Source organism: Colobus angolensis, unplaced genomic scaffold, assembly GCF_000951035.1.
Source record: "Colobus angolensis palliatus isolate OR3802 unplaced genomic scaffold, Cang.pa_1.0 Scaffold34, whole genome shotgun sequence".
Lineage (NCBI taxonomy): Eukaryota > Metazoa > Chordata > Mammalia > Primates > Cercopithecidae > Colobus > Colobus angolensis.
This window is the reverse complement of record NW_012116710.1, coordinates 1,165,559-1,179,824: the sequence shown is the minus strand read 5'-3', so window position 1 is coordinate 1,179,824 and position 14,266 is coordinate 1,165,559. Positions and strand designations below refer to the sequence as shown.

Here is a 14,266-nt window from a genome sequence, read left to right as displayed (position 1 = left end):
CTCCCAAAGTGCTGTGATTACAGGCGTGAGCCACTGCACCTGGCCCATTAATGGATTTTTATGACCAGTATTCCACTGAGTTTACTGAAGTGAGAAAGGCATTTTTTAAAACTAAGAATAATCAGCCAGGAGCAGTGACTTATGCCTGTAATCCCGGCACTTTGGGAGGCTGAGATGGGCGGATCACCTAAGTTCAAGAGTTCGAGACCAGCCTGGCCAACATGGTGAACTCCCATCTCCGCTAAACATACAAAAATTAGCCAAGTGTGGTGGTGCCCACTTGTAGTCCCAGCTACTCGGGAGGCTGAGGCAGGAGAATCGCTTGAACCCAGGAGGCAGAAGTTGCAGTGAGCCGAGATAGCGCCACTGTACTCCAGCCGGGGTGACAGAGCGAGACTCCATCTCAAAAAAATAAAGCAAAACAAACAAACAAAAAGAAAATATAAACATAGGTGGGCCGAGTAGAAGAAAGAAAGACAAGAGATAAAGCCCAGGACCATATAACAAAGACCCTCAAGCGAATGCTCAGCTTTGGAGTTTGGACTTGATCCTAAGAGTTACAAGGGACCATAGAAGATTTCAGAGCCAGTGAGTGCTGCGATCAGATTGCACAATTCCCTACCCTTTGAACAAAATGGGCTGGTGACAGCCTCCTGCACACAGAAAGCCTCCAGGAGAAGTACCCCGTTAGGATGGAAAGTTCCTAAATTGCTATATTAGTCACTGGAAACCCCAGGCCAGATTCCTAGTCAGTGGGAAGTGATGTCAGCTGGGTCAGGGGCTGCTTCTAGCAATACAGAGAAGAGAACGGATGGAAAAGGAAGGACCATCTCTCCGCACGAAGCATTGGGCATCCACACACACTCCCATCTTGGGAGGCAGCATGACGTAATGAGAAAACAGAAGCCCAGGGCCACCCCTAGTGGGTGGTAGCAGCAGGAACTCAACCACAGCCTGACTCTCCGTGGGCTGAACTTTCCTTACTCGTGATAGTGATACAAGAGAAACAGGAATTAAACTCTAAGGTGCCTTCCAGCTTAGACATTTTTGTTCCATGACAGTGCCATATCTTAAGGTGCTGACCAATCAGCATTTAACCAGACCCTTTATTTATTTTATTTAGTTTTTTCCAGACAGAATCTTGCTCTGTTGCCCAGGCTGGAGTGCAATAGCATGATCTCAGTTTACTGCAGCCTATGCCTCCCAGGTTCAAGCAATTCTCCTGCCTCAGCCTCCCAAGTAGCTGAGGCTACAGGGCATGTGCCACCACTCTCGGCTAATTTTTTGGTATTTTTAGTAGAGATGGGGTTTCACCATCTTGGCCAGCTGGTCTCAAACTCCTGAGCTCAAGTGATCCGCCCTCCTCAGCCTCCCAAAGTGCTGGGATCACAGGCATGAGCCACCATATCCAGTCTCAACCAGACCCTTTAGAGTCAGGATGTGATAGAGATCTTGAGGGGATGAGTCACTACCAAGGCCTGCTAAGTCCGAAGTCTTTTTCTCAACATGGACTGGTAATACCTGGTCATAGTAGAACATTTGAGAAATAAGAAAATGAAAGTCCCCATGACCATCCCACTTGGAGGACTCCAAGGACACCACCAGTTGTATTTTGGTGTCTAATCTTCCAGACTTTTTCTACAGATACGAAAACATGTGTTAAAGTCAGCAGGACAGTAGTGGTGGTTCAGAGGCCAGATATTGGGATTCGGGACCTGGGTTCAAATCCTGTCTCTGTTGCTTACTTGCTGTGTGTTTGGGGAAGGTGTTCATCTCTCCCTGAGCCTCACTTTCCCCATCTGTCAAACAAGGGTAATAGCAGCACCTGCCTCAGAGACTGTTGCAAGGATTAGATGAGTTACATGTACAGAAGCACTCAGAACAGTGCTTGACACAAAATAAACATGATATAAGTATTAGCTATAAGTGTTAAACTATCTATACTCTATGAAAACCTGTTCTGTGGCCAGATGCGGTGGCTCATGCCTGTAATCTCAGCACTTTGGGAGGCTGAGGCAAGCAGATCACTTGAGGCCAGGAGTTTTGAGACTAGCCTGGCCGACATAACAAAAGCCCGTCTCTAGATTTTTTTTTTTTTTTTTTTTTTGAGACAGAGTCTCGTTCTGTTGCCCAGGCTGGAGTGCAGTGGCACAATCTTGGCTCACCACAACCTCCGCCTCCCAGGTTTAAGTGATTCTCCTGCTTCAGCCTTCTGAGCAGCTGGGATTACAGGCGAGCACCATCCTGCCTGACTAATTTCTTTTTTTTTTTTTTTGAGACCGAGTCTCGCTCTGTCGCCCAGGCTGGAGTGCAGTGGCGTGATCTCCACTCACTGGAAGCTCTGCCTCCCGGGTTCATGCCATTCTCTTGCCTCAGCCTCCAAGTAGCTGGGACTACAGGCGCCCGCCACCACACCCAGCTAATTTTTTGTATTTTTAGTAGAGATGGGGTTTCACTGTGTTAGCCAGGATGGTCTCAATCTCCTGACCTCATGATCCACCCACCTCAGCCTCCCAAAGTGCTAGGATTACAGGCATGAGCCACCGCACCCAGCCAATTTTTGTATTTTTAGTAGAGACAGAGTTTCACCATCTTGGTCAGGCTGGTTTCGAACTCCTGACCTCGTGATCCAGCCACCTTGGCCTCCCAAAGTGCTGGGATTATAGCCTGAGCCACCGCGCCCAGCCCATCTCTACTAAAAATGCAAAAATTAGCAGAGCATGGTGGCATGCGCCTGTAGTCCTAGCTACTCTGGAGGCTGAGGCAGGAGAATCAGTTGAACCCAGGAGGTGGAGTTTGCAATGAGCCGAGATCATGTCATTGGACTCCAGCCTGGGCAACAGAGCGAGACTCTGTCTCAAAAAAAAAAAAAAAAAGGCTGGGCATGGTGGCTCACACCCGTAATCCAAGCACTTTGGGAGGCCAAGGCGGGCGGATCACGAGGCTGGTCTCAAATTCTTGGCTTCAAGAAATTTTCCCCACTTGGCCTCCCAAAGTGTTTGAAATTAGAGGTGTAAGCCACTGCACCTGGCCTGAAAATGTTTTTATCCCTGATGGTTAACAGTACTGGGACTATCACTCTTGAGTGCCTGAATCCTGCAGGAGTTCACCCGAGGCAGTAGAAAACGTTGCCTATCTTCAAAGTCCTCCAGAGCAGGAATGGCACAGCCTTCTGAAATGACCCATCTTAGAATCAAATGCCCACACCCCTCCCTGGGTAGGGGATGAGGAAAGCCCTAACTTGACCCTTTACAAACAGCTAAGTCGCCTAAGCCTCTCAGCAACTCTGTGAGGGTGCTTCATGGATGAGGAAACAGACAGTCACCACCTGACATCACACAGCCAGGCAGGGGCAAAGCAGGGCTGTGTACAAAGGCTGGCACACGCATGAGTGAATGAGACAGGGAGCGGTCACATAAGACACCCTGCGTCGAGCCCCTCTGCACACACCTGGGGCTGAAGCTGTAGGAAACCCATCTTACACAGGGTCAGGCAAAGCCCATCAGAGGCAGCTGCCATCACAGAGACAAGAACCAGGGGTGGCCAGATTATCTGCCAAGTGTCGGGTCCAAAAGAGCATGTCTGTCTATGGCTGCGGGATCTTCTGAATCACTTTAGCGTTCTCACTACACTCCCCCAGTACCACCATCAGCTCCGAGGGACTGTCTTCTTTCTAAAATGACCCACAGGAAGCCAAGAATTTTTAGGACTGAAGGGACGATCACAGTCACTCGTTCATTTGGCTGAAGAGGGAACCGGAGCGCTGGTACTAGGCGAGGAGCAGTAGGCTGGGGGCACGGCTGGCTGTGATCCAGTGTGGGAAGAGGGCTGACCAAAGGCTCCAGGCCAGCTCCAATGTGTAATAGGGGGCAGTCTGCATCCTCACCACACCAAGGCCTGGCAGCTCATCATTCACTCTGGCACCTGCCCTCTAGCTAGGCACTGCCCAGGCTCTGGGAATACAGGAGTGAAAAACTAGACAGGTAAGGCCCCTGCCCACACTGTGCTTCCACTCCATAAGAAGAGACAGGCGGAAACACTTAAGGAACGAGGGGACATCAAAGAACATGAAGTGGAATGAGGGAAATGAAACACGGTGATGGGCTAGAGAGGAACAGGGGCAGGAAAGGCCTCTCGATTTCAAAGAAGGTGCCAGGGGAGCTTACCTGAAGGACTATGACAGACAGAATAATACCCTTGGAAAGCATCCATATCCTAAGCCCCGAGACCTGTGAATATGGTATCTTACATGACAAAAGGGACTTTGCAGATTTGATTAAATTAAGGATTCTGAGATGAGATTATCCTGGATTATCTGGGTCTGGCCAAGGTAATTACCAGGGTCCCTGTAAGGGGAAGGCCAGAATGTCAGATTCAGAGAAGAGGTGACGGTAGAAGCAGAGGTCACAGAGACAGATGTGATGATATACACCAGTGGCTTTGACGATGGAGGAAGGGGCCACAAGCCACAGGATGCTGCAGGCCTCAGGAAGCCGGTCAAGGCAAGGAAACCCCTACAGCAGCCCTGAGTTAGGACTTCTGACCTCCAGAATGCTGAGATAATAAACTTGAGGTGTTATAGGCCACCAACTTTGTAGTAATCTGTAACTACAGCAGGAGGAAACTAATAGACTAGAAATCTAGCCCCAGGTAACACAGGGGGAAGAATGTCCCAGGCGGAGGGAACAGCACCTGCGAAGACCCTGTGTCTGGCCCAGGGAGATCAGTGTGGCTGGAGCAGGGGAGTGACAGTGGGTGTGGAAGATGAGGAGGTCAGAGAGGCCAGCACTGGGCAGATGTGTCAGAGCCGACAGGCCTGGCGAGGTGTTCAGATCATATCCACCCCAGTGGGAAGCCTCGCAGAGATATTCTCCAAACAAGATGTGCAAATGGCCAATGAGCACAGGAAAAGATGCTCCACAGCATTAGTCATTAGGGAAATGCAAATCAAACCACAGTAAGACGCCCCTTCACCAGCCAGGCACAGTGGTTCACGCCTGTAATCCCAACACTTTGGGAGGCCGAGGCAGGAAGATCACCTGAGGTTAGGAGTTCAAGACCGGCCTGGCCAACATGGTGAAACCCCATCTCTACTAAAGATACAAAAATTAGTCAGGCACGGTAGCTCACGCCTGTAATCCCAGCTGCTTGGGAGGCTGAGACACGAGAATCGCTTGAACCCAGGAGGCTAAGGTTGCAGCGAGCCGAGATCATGCCACTGCATTCCAGCCTAGGCAACAGAGCAAGACTCTGTCTCAAAAAGGAAAAAAAAAAAAAGAAAAAAAATAACACATGTTGACAAGGATATGGAGAAATGGTCATCCACATACACTGGTGGTTTAACCACTTTAGAAAACATCTGGTAGCTCCTCAAATAGTTAAACATAAAGCCAGGCACGGTGGCTCACACCTATAATCCCAGCAATTTGGGAAACTGAGATGGGCAGATGTCTTGAGCTCCAGAGTTCAAGATCAGTCTGGGTAACATGGTGAAACCTATCTCTACAAAAAATACAAAAGTTAGCTGGGCACGGCGGTGTACACCTGTAGTCCCAGCTACTCAGGAGACAGGAGGATCACTTGAGCCCAGGAGGTTGAGGCTGCGGTGAGCTACGTTTGCACCACTGCACAAAACCTTGTACGTGAGTGTTCACAGCAGCACTATTCATAATGGCTCAAAAGTGAAAGGAACCCAATGCCTAACAATTGATAAATGAATAAAACGTAGTATATCCATACCATGGAACATTATCCTATAATAAGAAGAAACTAAGTACTGATGCATGCTACAACATGGATGAACCTTATGCTAGCTGAAATACATCAGTCACAGAGCACTATATATTATGGTTCCATTTATACGAGATGTCCAGAATAGGCAATGTCTAAAACTTGGGAAGATGGAAGGAAGGGATTGGCAGTTAAGGGGTACAGTTTCTTCTTGGGGTGATTAAAATGTTCTAAGATTGATTGTGAAGATGGATACACAGCCCTGGGAATATACTAAATGCCACTAAATTGTACTCTTTAAACAGGTGTATGGTATGGTATGTGAATATCTCAATAAAGCTTTTTTGTTGTTGTTGTTAAGTCATAGGTGTGCCTTCTAATTGAATTTCCTAGAAACAGAAGTTGTTCTGGCATTTGTAACTGAGGGCTGGGCCAATGTGGAAAAAACGAGAGGGAGTCCCACGCAAAGTTTGTCCACTGCCCAGGAGATATTCAAAGTAATGAAGCCAGGACCAGGCGCAGTGGCTCACACCTGTAATCCCAGCACTTTGGGAGGCCAAGGCGGGCAAATCACCTGAGGTCAGGAGTTCAAGACCAGCCTGGCCAACATGGTGAAACCCCATCTCTACTAAAAACATAAAAATTAGCTGAGTGTGGTGGCGACTGCCTGTAATCCCAGCTACTCGGGAGGCTGAGGCAGGAGAATCACTTGAACCCAGGAGGCAGAAGCTGCAGTGAGTCGAGATCACACCACTGCATTCCAGCCTGGGCCACAAAATGAGACTGTCTCAAAAATAAAAATAAAAAATAAAAATAAAAAAATAAAGAATATTTAACACTTAGGTGTTGGTGCTCTTATACAATATTTTCATTCCTCACAACTTTATGAAGAAGCTATAATTATCATCTCCAGTTTACATACAGATTCAGAAGCTGAGGCTCAGAGAGGTTAAGAAACTGACCCGGGCCGGGCGCGGTGGCTCAAGCCTGTAATCCCAGCACTTTGGGAGGCCGAGACGGGCGGATCACGAGGTCAGGAGATCGAGACCATCCTGGCTAACACGGTGAAACCTCGTCTCTACTAAAAAAATTACAAAAAACTAGCCGGGCGAGGTGGCGGGTGCCTGTAGTCCCAGCTACTGGGGAGGCTGAGGCAGGAGAATGGCATAAACCCGGAGGCAGAGCTTGCAGTGAGCTGAGATACGGCCACTGCACTCCAGCCCGGGCGACAGAACAAGACTCCATCTCAAAAAAAAAAAAAAGAGAAACTGACCCAAAGTCATACAGCAAGAGTCTGGAATGCAGATCTCCACTTGGAAAGCACAGACAACAGGCAAGCAGCCCCCCAGCAGAGACCATGGCCCTCTCCGCCAGTCATCCATCAGGCACCAACAAACACAACATATGGAGGATGTCTGAGTGCCTTCCCACAGAATTATCTAGAACTGTGCACCTTGCAATAGAGTGAAAGTAAGTGCCTGTGCTTAGGCCCCATTATACACACTGAACCTATTATAGTTCTGATCTCGAAACAGGTTTATAGTCATAAATACTGTGATCAAAAAATGTATACTAAAAGTAAATATTTGATTTTAAAACTACAATGGTAACGTACATTTAATCACAAATATGATAAATACGCTGGGCGCAGTGGCTCACGTCTGTAATCCCAGCACTTTGGGAGGTAGAAGCAGGTGGATCACCTGAGATCAAGAGTTCCAGACCAGCCTGGCCAACATGGTGAAACCCCATCTCTACTACAAATACAAAAAATTAATTGGGGTGGTGGCGATCGCCTGTAATCTCAGCTACTCGGGAGGCTAAGGAAGGAGAATCGCTTGAACTCGAGAGGCGGAGGTTGCAGTGAGCCAGAGATCATGCCATTGCACTCCAGCCTGTGCGACAACAGCGAAACTCCGTTTCTATATATATATATGTTAAGTAATAGATCCTTCTAATATACACTAAAACTAAACACATACACACACACACAAACCAAGGAGTGACAGCACCGTGGTCCCTGAGAGACCCTCTGCAGCTCGGCCGGGCCGCCAAGCCACCGCGCACTTGCCAGCGCTGTCTGCAGGACGGGGTCGAGGCTCGCATTTCGCACGCCGTTGTGGGCTGGATGTCCACCGGGGGCCGTCATTGAGCCAGCAGCGGTGACAGGAAGGCCCCCGCACCCACCGTTGTCTGGACTCAGAGCGCAGTGGCGGCGGCCCCGGCTCGGCGACAGAACTCCCGACAGACGTCCTCAGAGACCACGCGGCACCTTCAGGTGACGGGCCGAGGTCCGCGGCGGGCCCAGGCCAGGAGGCTCACCTCGCACGCCCTCGGATCGGGACCCGCTTAACCCGGGTGCCCGAGGGAGCTTGGCGGCTGGCGGGATCGCTGGGGGCACCAGTCGCCCTGGCCCCCTCCCCGCCCCGGGCCATACTTACCGAACTCCATCCAGTCCCACTCGCTGAGCGTGTCCATGTTGCGGCACAGGTCGTCCAGCACCCAGGAGGGCAGCTGGTAGATGTAGCAGGCCATGGCGCGCTACGGGGTCGGCTCCGGCGCGGGGCAACTGGATCGGACACCGCGGGCTGGGGCTTCTCTAGCTGGGGGCGGACCGGCCGGGAAGTGGGCGGGATGGGAGGGCACCAGCGTCCCTAGCGGCCACGGGCGGCACGACGGCCCCGCCGGCTCCACCACAGCGCGGGCCAGAGGATCCGAACTGCGAGGGGAAACTGAGGCCCCGGGGGAGACGGCCACACGGGAATTCTGCCGCAGCGGCAGGCGGCATTCTGACTCCACTTCCATGGGCACTACACCATGTCTCATGCGCTCATCAAATACTCCATTAATTACCTACTGTATGCCAGGCACTGCCCTAGGTGTTGGTGATACCTGTATAAGAAAGCCTACAGCCGGGCACGGTGGCTCACGCCTGTAATCCCAGCACTTTGGGAGGCCGAGGCAGGGGGATCACGAGGTCAGGAGATCAAGACCATTCTGGCTAACACGGTGAAACCCCATCTCTACTAAAAATACAAAAAAATTAGCCGGGCGTTTTAGCCGGGCGTTGTGGTGGCGGCCTGTAGTTCCAGATACTCAAGAGGCTGAGGCAGGAGAATGGCCTGAACCCGGGAGGCTGAGTTTGCAGTGAGCTGAGATCAGGCCACTGTACTCCAGCCTGGGCGATAGAGCGAGACTCTGTCTCAAAAAACAAAACAAAACAAAGGCAGATAAGCTATGTTGGAGAATGAAAGTAGAAGCCTGGGCAGCATAGCAAGATCCTATCTCTACCAAAAAAAAATTTTTTTTTTTGAGAGGGAGTTTTGCTTTGTAGCCCAGGCTGGAGTGCAGTGGCGCAATCTCGGCTCACTGCAACCTCTGCCTCCCGGGTCCTGGTTCAAGCAATCCTCATGCCTTAGTCTCCCAAGTAGCCAGGATTACAAACACACGCCACCATGCCCAGCTAATTTTTGTATTTTTAGTAGAGACAGGGTTTCACCATGTTGGCCAGGATGGTCTTGAACTCCTGACCTCGTGATCCACCCACCTTGGCCTCCCAAAGTGCTGTGATTACAGGCGTGAGCCACCGCGCCCGGCCTCTACAAAAAATTTTAAAATGAGCCAAGCATAATAGTGCAGACCTATAGTCCCAGCTACTCAGGAGGCTAAGGGGGTAGGATCTCTTGAACCCAGGAGTTTGAGACTGCAGTGAGCTACGACTGCACTGCAGCCTGAGTGACAGAATGAGACCCTTTCTCTGAAAAAAAAGAAAGAAAAAAAGAGAAAAGAATGAAAGTAGAGGGTGGTAAAAGGGAGTGCATGTGGCTAATTGCATTATCTTAGAAGATGATAGCTGTTACTGGGGGAAAAGCAGAGTAGGGTACAGGGGACTACAGGACAAATTGGATTCTTAAATAGTAAGGCGCTGGGTGCGGCGGCTCCCGCCTATAACCCGAGCACTTTGGGAGGCAGAGGCAGGTAGATCGCTTGAGCCCAGGAGTTTGAGACCAGTCTGGGAAATACAACAAGACCCTGTCTCTACAAAAATTAGCCAGGCATGGTGGCATGTGCCTGTAGTCCCAGATACTTGGGAGGCTAAGGTAGGAGGATCACTTGAGCCCAGGAGGTGGAGATTGCAGTAAGCCAAGATTGCACCACTGTACTCCAGCCTGGGTGAGAGTAAGACCCTGTCTCTAAATAAACAAAAAGGGTACAAGGAACAGAACTTATAGTGTGTGTGTGTGTATATATATACACACACATATATATAATATATAGTAGCTAGTATTTATTGAGCACTTACTGTGTGTAGCCTTCACCTGGGTTACTTTACTTACTCCTTACAATGACCCTCTGAGATAGGTAGGTTGACCCTCATTCTACAGACAAGGAAACTAAGGCACAGAGAGGTTAAATAACATGGCTAAAATCATTTGAACCTAAGCATTCTGACCCCAGGCTCTTCATCACCACTAGCTAAAGTATATTGTAAATACAGATACACTTAAATGTATCTACAATGTACTTTGCAAAAATGATCTTATGTCATTCTTACAAGCCTATACCATAGATATTATTATCCCCATTTTACACAGAAGTAAATAGATTCCAAGAGATTAGGCGAGGTCATGAAGGACAGGTAAGTAACTAGAATAGGCACCACTGGGTAGCTGTGGCCATCAGCTACGGAGGAGCGCTGCAAAAGGAGAAAACTGAAATCAAAGTGAGCAGTCCTAGGACCAAGTTGCAGTTCTGCCACCAACAGGCTTTGTGACTCTGGACAACTCATTTCATTTGTCAAGCCTTGTTTCCAGCATCTGTAAAGTGGGCCTGCTCATTCCTATGGCTTAGAGTTGTGAGGGGAGTGGAATAAATTAAATTATGTAGCCTATATAGAACACCTACTACAGGACTTTCCTCGCACAGAGAATGTACCCAAAAAGTAGTAGCTCTCGTTGGTAGTCTTGAAAAAGCACCCACTGGCCTTGGAGTCCTATCAAGATTGGAGCCCTAGTTCAGCCCCTCTCCAGCTCTTAGTCCTTTGAGCCAGTTCTGTTTTCCCTTTTGGAAACTAGGTCTCCTGCTGCAGCCACTTGGAAGGATTGTTATGAAGCCTAAATGGACTCCAAAATGCTCAAGATCAACTGTGAAGTGCTGAGCTCAATGAAGGATTACCATTATGTCCTCTTTGATGTTGAAAGTGGGATATATTTCAGTGTTCTAAGCCTGATTTTCAAGAGAAGTCCCGTGTTTTCCACAGTGGCTGAAGGTGGACTTGGGAACTGTAATGATGGTTTGCCGTAGGCTGGGTGGAGAAGCATCTCCATCCCAGGCACACGGGGGCAAAAGAGAATAAAGGTCCTCTTCTTTTTCTCCTTTTCTCTTTTTTGCAGAGTCCCCTAGCTGCTTCTCCTTCTCTTCTGCAAGCAGCGTGTGTGTGCGTGTGTGTGTAGAGCTCCTCCCTCAGTGCCACAGGGCCTCTTCCCTGGGGTGAGGCTTTGAGACCACAGAAGTTTCACATTCAGCCTTGGTCAATTCTGGAAGGCAGAGAAGCCCCCACTGCTCTCTCTGCTGCCTCCTCAGGCCCTTCCCGCGATTCCTTCATTTTGGGCCTGAGCAGGTCATCATAGGGACACATCTCGGTTACCACTCTTTAGAATAAGTTCTTCAAAGTAAGGTCTTTGCTATTACTAAGGGTTGCCCTTCACCTACCAACTGACCTAGCAGGCATTTAGCATCCATTATCTGTGATCCATACAACCCTGCATGGTAGGTTTATTGCTTCTATTTTACAGAGAAGAAACTGAGGCTGAAGTCAATTGTAACTGGGCCAAGTTGGCCAAGTGACAGTGAGGTAGGAGGCAGTACCCAACTCCAGAGGAATGGCTGGGACATCGGACCAAATTGAGGACTAACTAAAACAGGTGTGGTGGGAAGCACCTCCCATAAGACACTGCCAGCAGTGTACCTTGTCAGTTTATGATTGGCCATGGCGACTCCCAGAAGTCACTGCCCCTTTCCTAGAATTTTCTACATAAAGCGCCCCTTAATTTGCATATAATTAAAAGTGTGTATAAATGTGACTGTAGAACTGCCTCTGAGCGGCTACTCGGGCACACTGCCTATGGGGTAGCCCTACCCTGCAAGGAGCAGTACCTCTGCTGCTGCTGCACACTGCTATTTCAATAAAAGTTGCTATTTAACACTACTGGCTGGCCCTTGAATTCCTTTCTGGGTGACGCTAAGAACCCTCCTAGGCTAAACCCCAATTTTGGGGCTTGCCTGTTCCACATCAATAGGATGCAACCCAAGTCTGACCTATTCTGCTCTGTTATACCAACTCACCACAATAAATTTCCTCTGATCTCACACTTAATTTCTTCCTCTAACTAGCTATTTTCCATGACCAACACCCACCAGGATCAGTTAGCAACAGTTATTGAGGCTGAATGTAATTAGTTACACACTTATGTCATTTTGAGCTGTTCAAGTTTAACGCCCTTGAAATTATAGTCAGTGGTTTGCAATCCTGACTGCATATTAGAAATATCTGGGGTGCTTTTAAATAGTATAAATGCCAGCTGGGTGCGGTGGCTCACGCCTGTAATCCCAGCACTTTGGGAGGCCGAGGCGGGTGGATCACAAGGTCAGAAGATCGAGACCATCCTGGTAAACATGGTGAAACCCCGTCTCTACCAAAAAATACAAAAAAATTAGCCGGGTGTGGTGGCGGGCACCTGTAGTCCCAGCTTCTCGGGAGGCTGAGGCAGAATGGCATGAACCCGGGAGGCAGCAGAGCTTGCGGGCAGCGGAGATCGCACCCCTGCACTCCAGCCTGGGCCACAAAGCAAGACTCTGTTTCAAAAAAAAAAAAAGTATAAATGCCTAGCCATACCTCCAGGGAGCCAGATTCAATTCTTCCAGAGTGGGGCTCAGGCACTACTGTTTTTTAAAGCTTCCCAGATAATTCTAATATGTGCTGGCAGAGTTGAGAACCAGTCATATCAGAAAGCAGGGGCAGAGGCCAAGCACGGTGGCTCACACCTGCAATCCCAGCACTTTGGGAGGCTGGGGTGGGTGGATCACTTGAGGCATGAGTTCGGGACCCGCCCAACCAACATGGCGGGACCCACCCAACCAACATAGCGGAACCCGTTTCTACTAAAAATACCAAAAAATTAGCTGGGTGTGATGTCACACACCTGTAATCTCAGCTACTTGGGAGGCTGAGGCAGGAGAATCATTTGAACCCAAGAGGTGGAGGTTGCACTGAGCCAAGATCACACCACTGCACTCCAGACTGGGGGACACAGTGAGGCTCTATATAGAAAAAAAGAAAAAAAAGAAAAAAAAAAGCTGGAGCAGGAGGGAAGACTGATGAAAGGAGAATAATAATAAAGCTTCTCTATGCATTTTGCATATATATATGTTTTTTTTTTCTTTTTTTGAGATGGAATTTTGCTCTTGTTGCCCAGGCTGGAGTGCAATGGTGTGATCTCAGCTCACTGCAACCTCTGCCTCCTGGGTTCAAGCGATTCTCCTGCCTCAGCCTCCTAAGTAGCTGGGGTTACAGGCATGCGCCACCACACCCAGCTAATTTTGTATTTTTAGTAGAGATGAGGTTTCTCCATGTTGGTCAGGCTTGTCTCAAACTCCTGACCTCAGGTGATCACCCACCTCGGCGTCCCAAAGTGCTGGGTTTACAGGCATGAGCTACCGTGCCCGGCTATATTTTTATTTTTTTATTATTTTTATTTTTTTTATTTTTTATTTTTATTTATTTATTTATTTTTTTTTTGAGACGGAGTCTTGCTGTGTCACCCAGGCTGGAGTGCCATGGCGCGATCTCGGCTTACTGCAAGCTCCGCCTCCCGGGTTCACGCCATTCTCCCGCCTCAGCCTCCGAGTAGCTGGGACTACAGGCGCCCGCCACCACGCCCAGCTGGTTTTTTTTTAGTAGAGACGGGGTTTCACCATGTTAGCCAGGATAGTCTTGATCTCCTGACCTCGTGATAACCCACCTCGGCCTCCCAAAGTGCTGGGATTACAGGCTTGAGCCACCGCACCCGGCCTTATATTTTTAACAAAAATATCTTTATTAGTTTCTCTGATAGCATGTGATATTTGTCAAAGACAGAAAGAGAAAACAAAGACCTTCCCATAACCTCACCCCTGAGGAACCACCATTATTGTTTGGAGTATTTTTTTCAAATAATAGCTTTTCATGTCAATATACGAGCACAGTACTACCTCCCTTTGAATGGTTTATTTATTTGTTTATTTTTGAGACAGTCTCGCTCTGTCACCCAGGCTGGAGTGCAGTGGCGCAATCTCAGCTCACTGTGAGCTCCACCTCCCAGGTTCACGCCATTCTCCTGCTTCAGCCTCCCAAGTGGCTGGGACTACAGGCACCTGCCACCACGCCTGGCTTTTTTTTTTTTTTTTTGTATTTTTAGTAGAGACAGGGTTTCACCATGTTGGCCAGGATGGTCTTGAACTCCTGACCTCGTGATCCACCCACCTTGGCCTCCCAAAG

General features: G+C 49.0%; 1 protein-coding gene across 1 annotated transcript in view; it reads right to left on the bottom strand.

Moving 5' to 3' along the window:
• The window catches only part of IRAK2 (interleukin-1 receptor-associated kinase 2), an 80,793-nt gene extending 72,438 nt beyond the window's left edge, over positions 1–8,355 (bottom strand). Inside the window, exon 1 of the mRNA XM_011952278.1 lies at positions 8,172–8,355. Coding sequence (XP_011807668.1) covers positions 8,172–8,265 — 94 coding nt within the window. The 5' untranslated portion in view covers positions 8,266–8,355. The remainder of the gene's footprint in view (positions 1–8,171) is intronic.
• Positions 8,356–14,266: the final 5,911 nt, after the last annotated feature.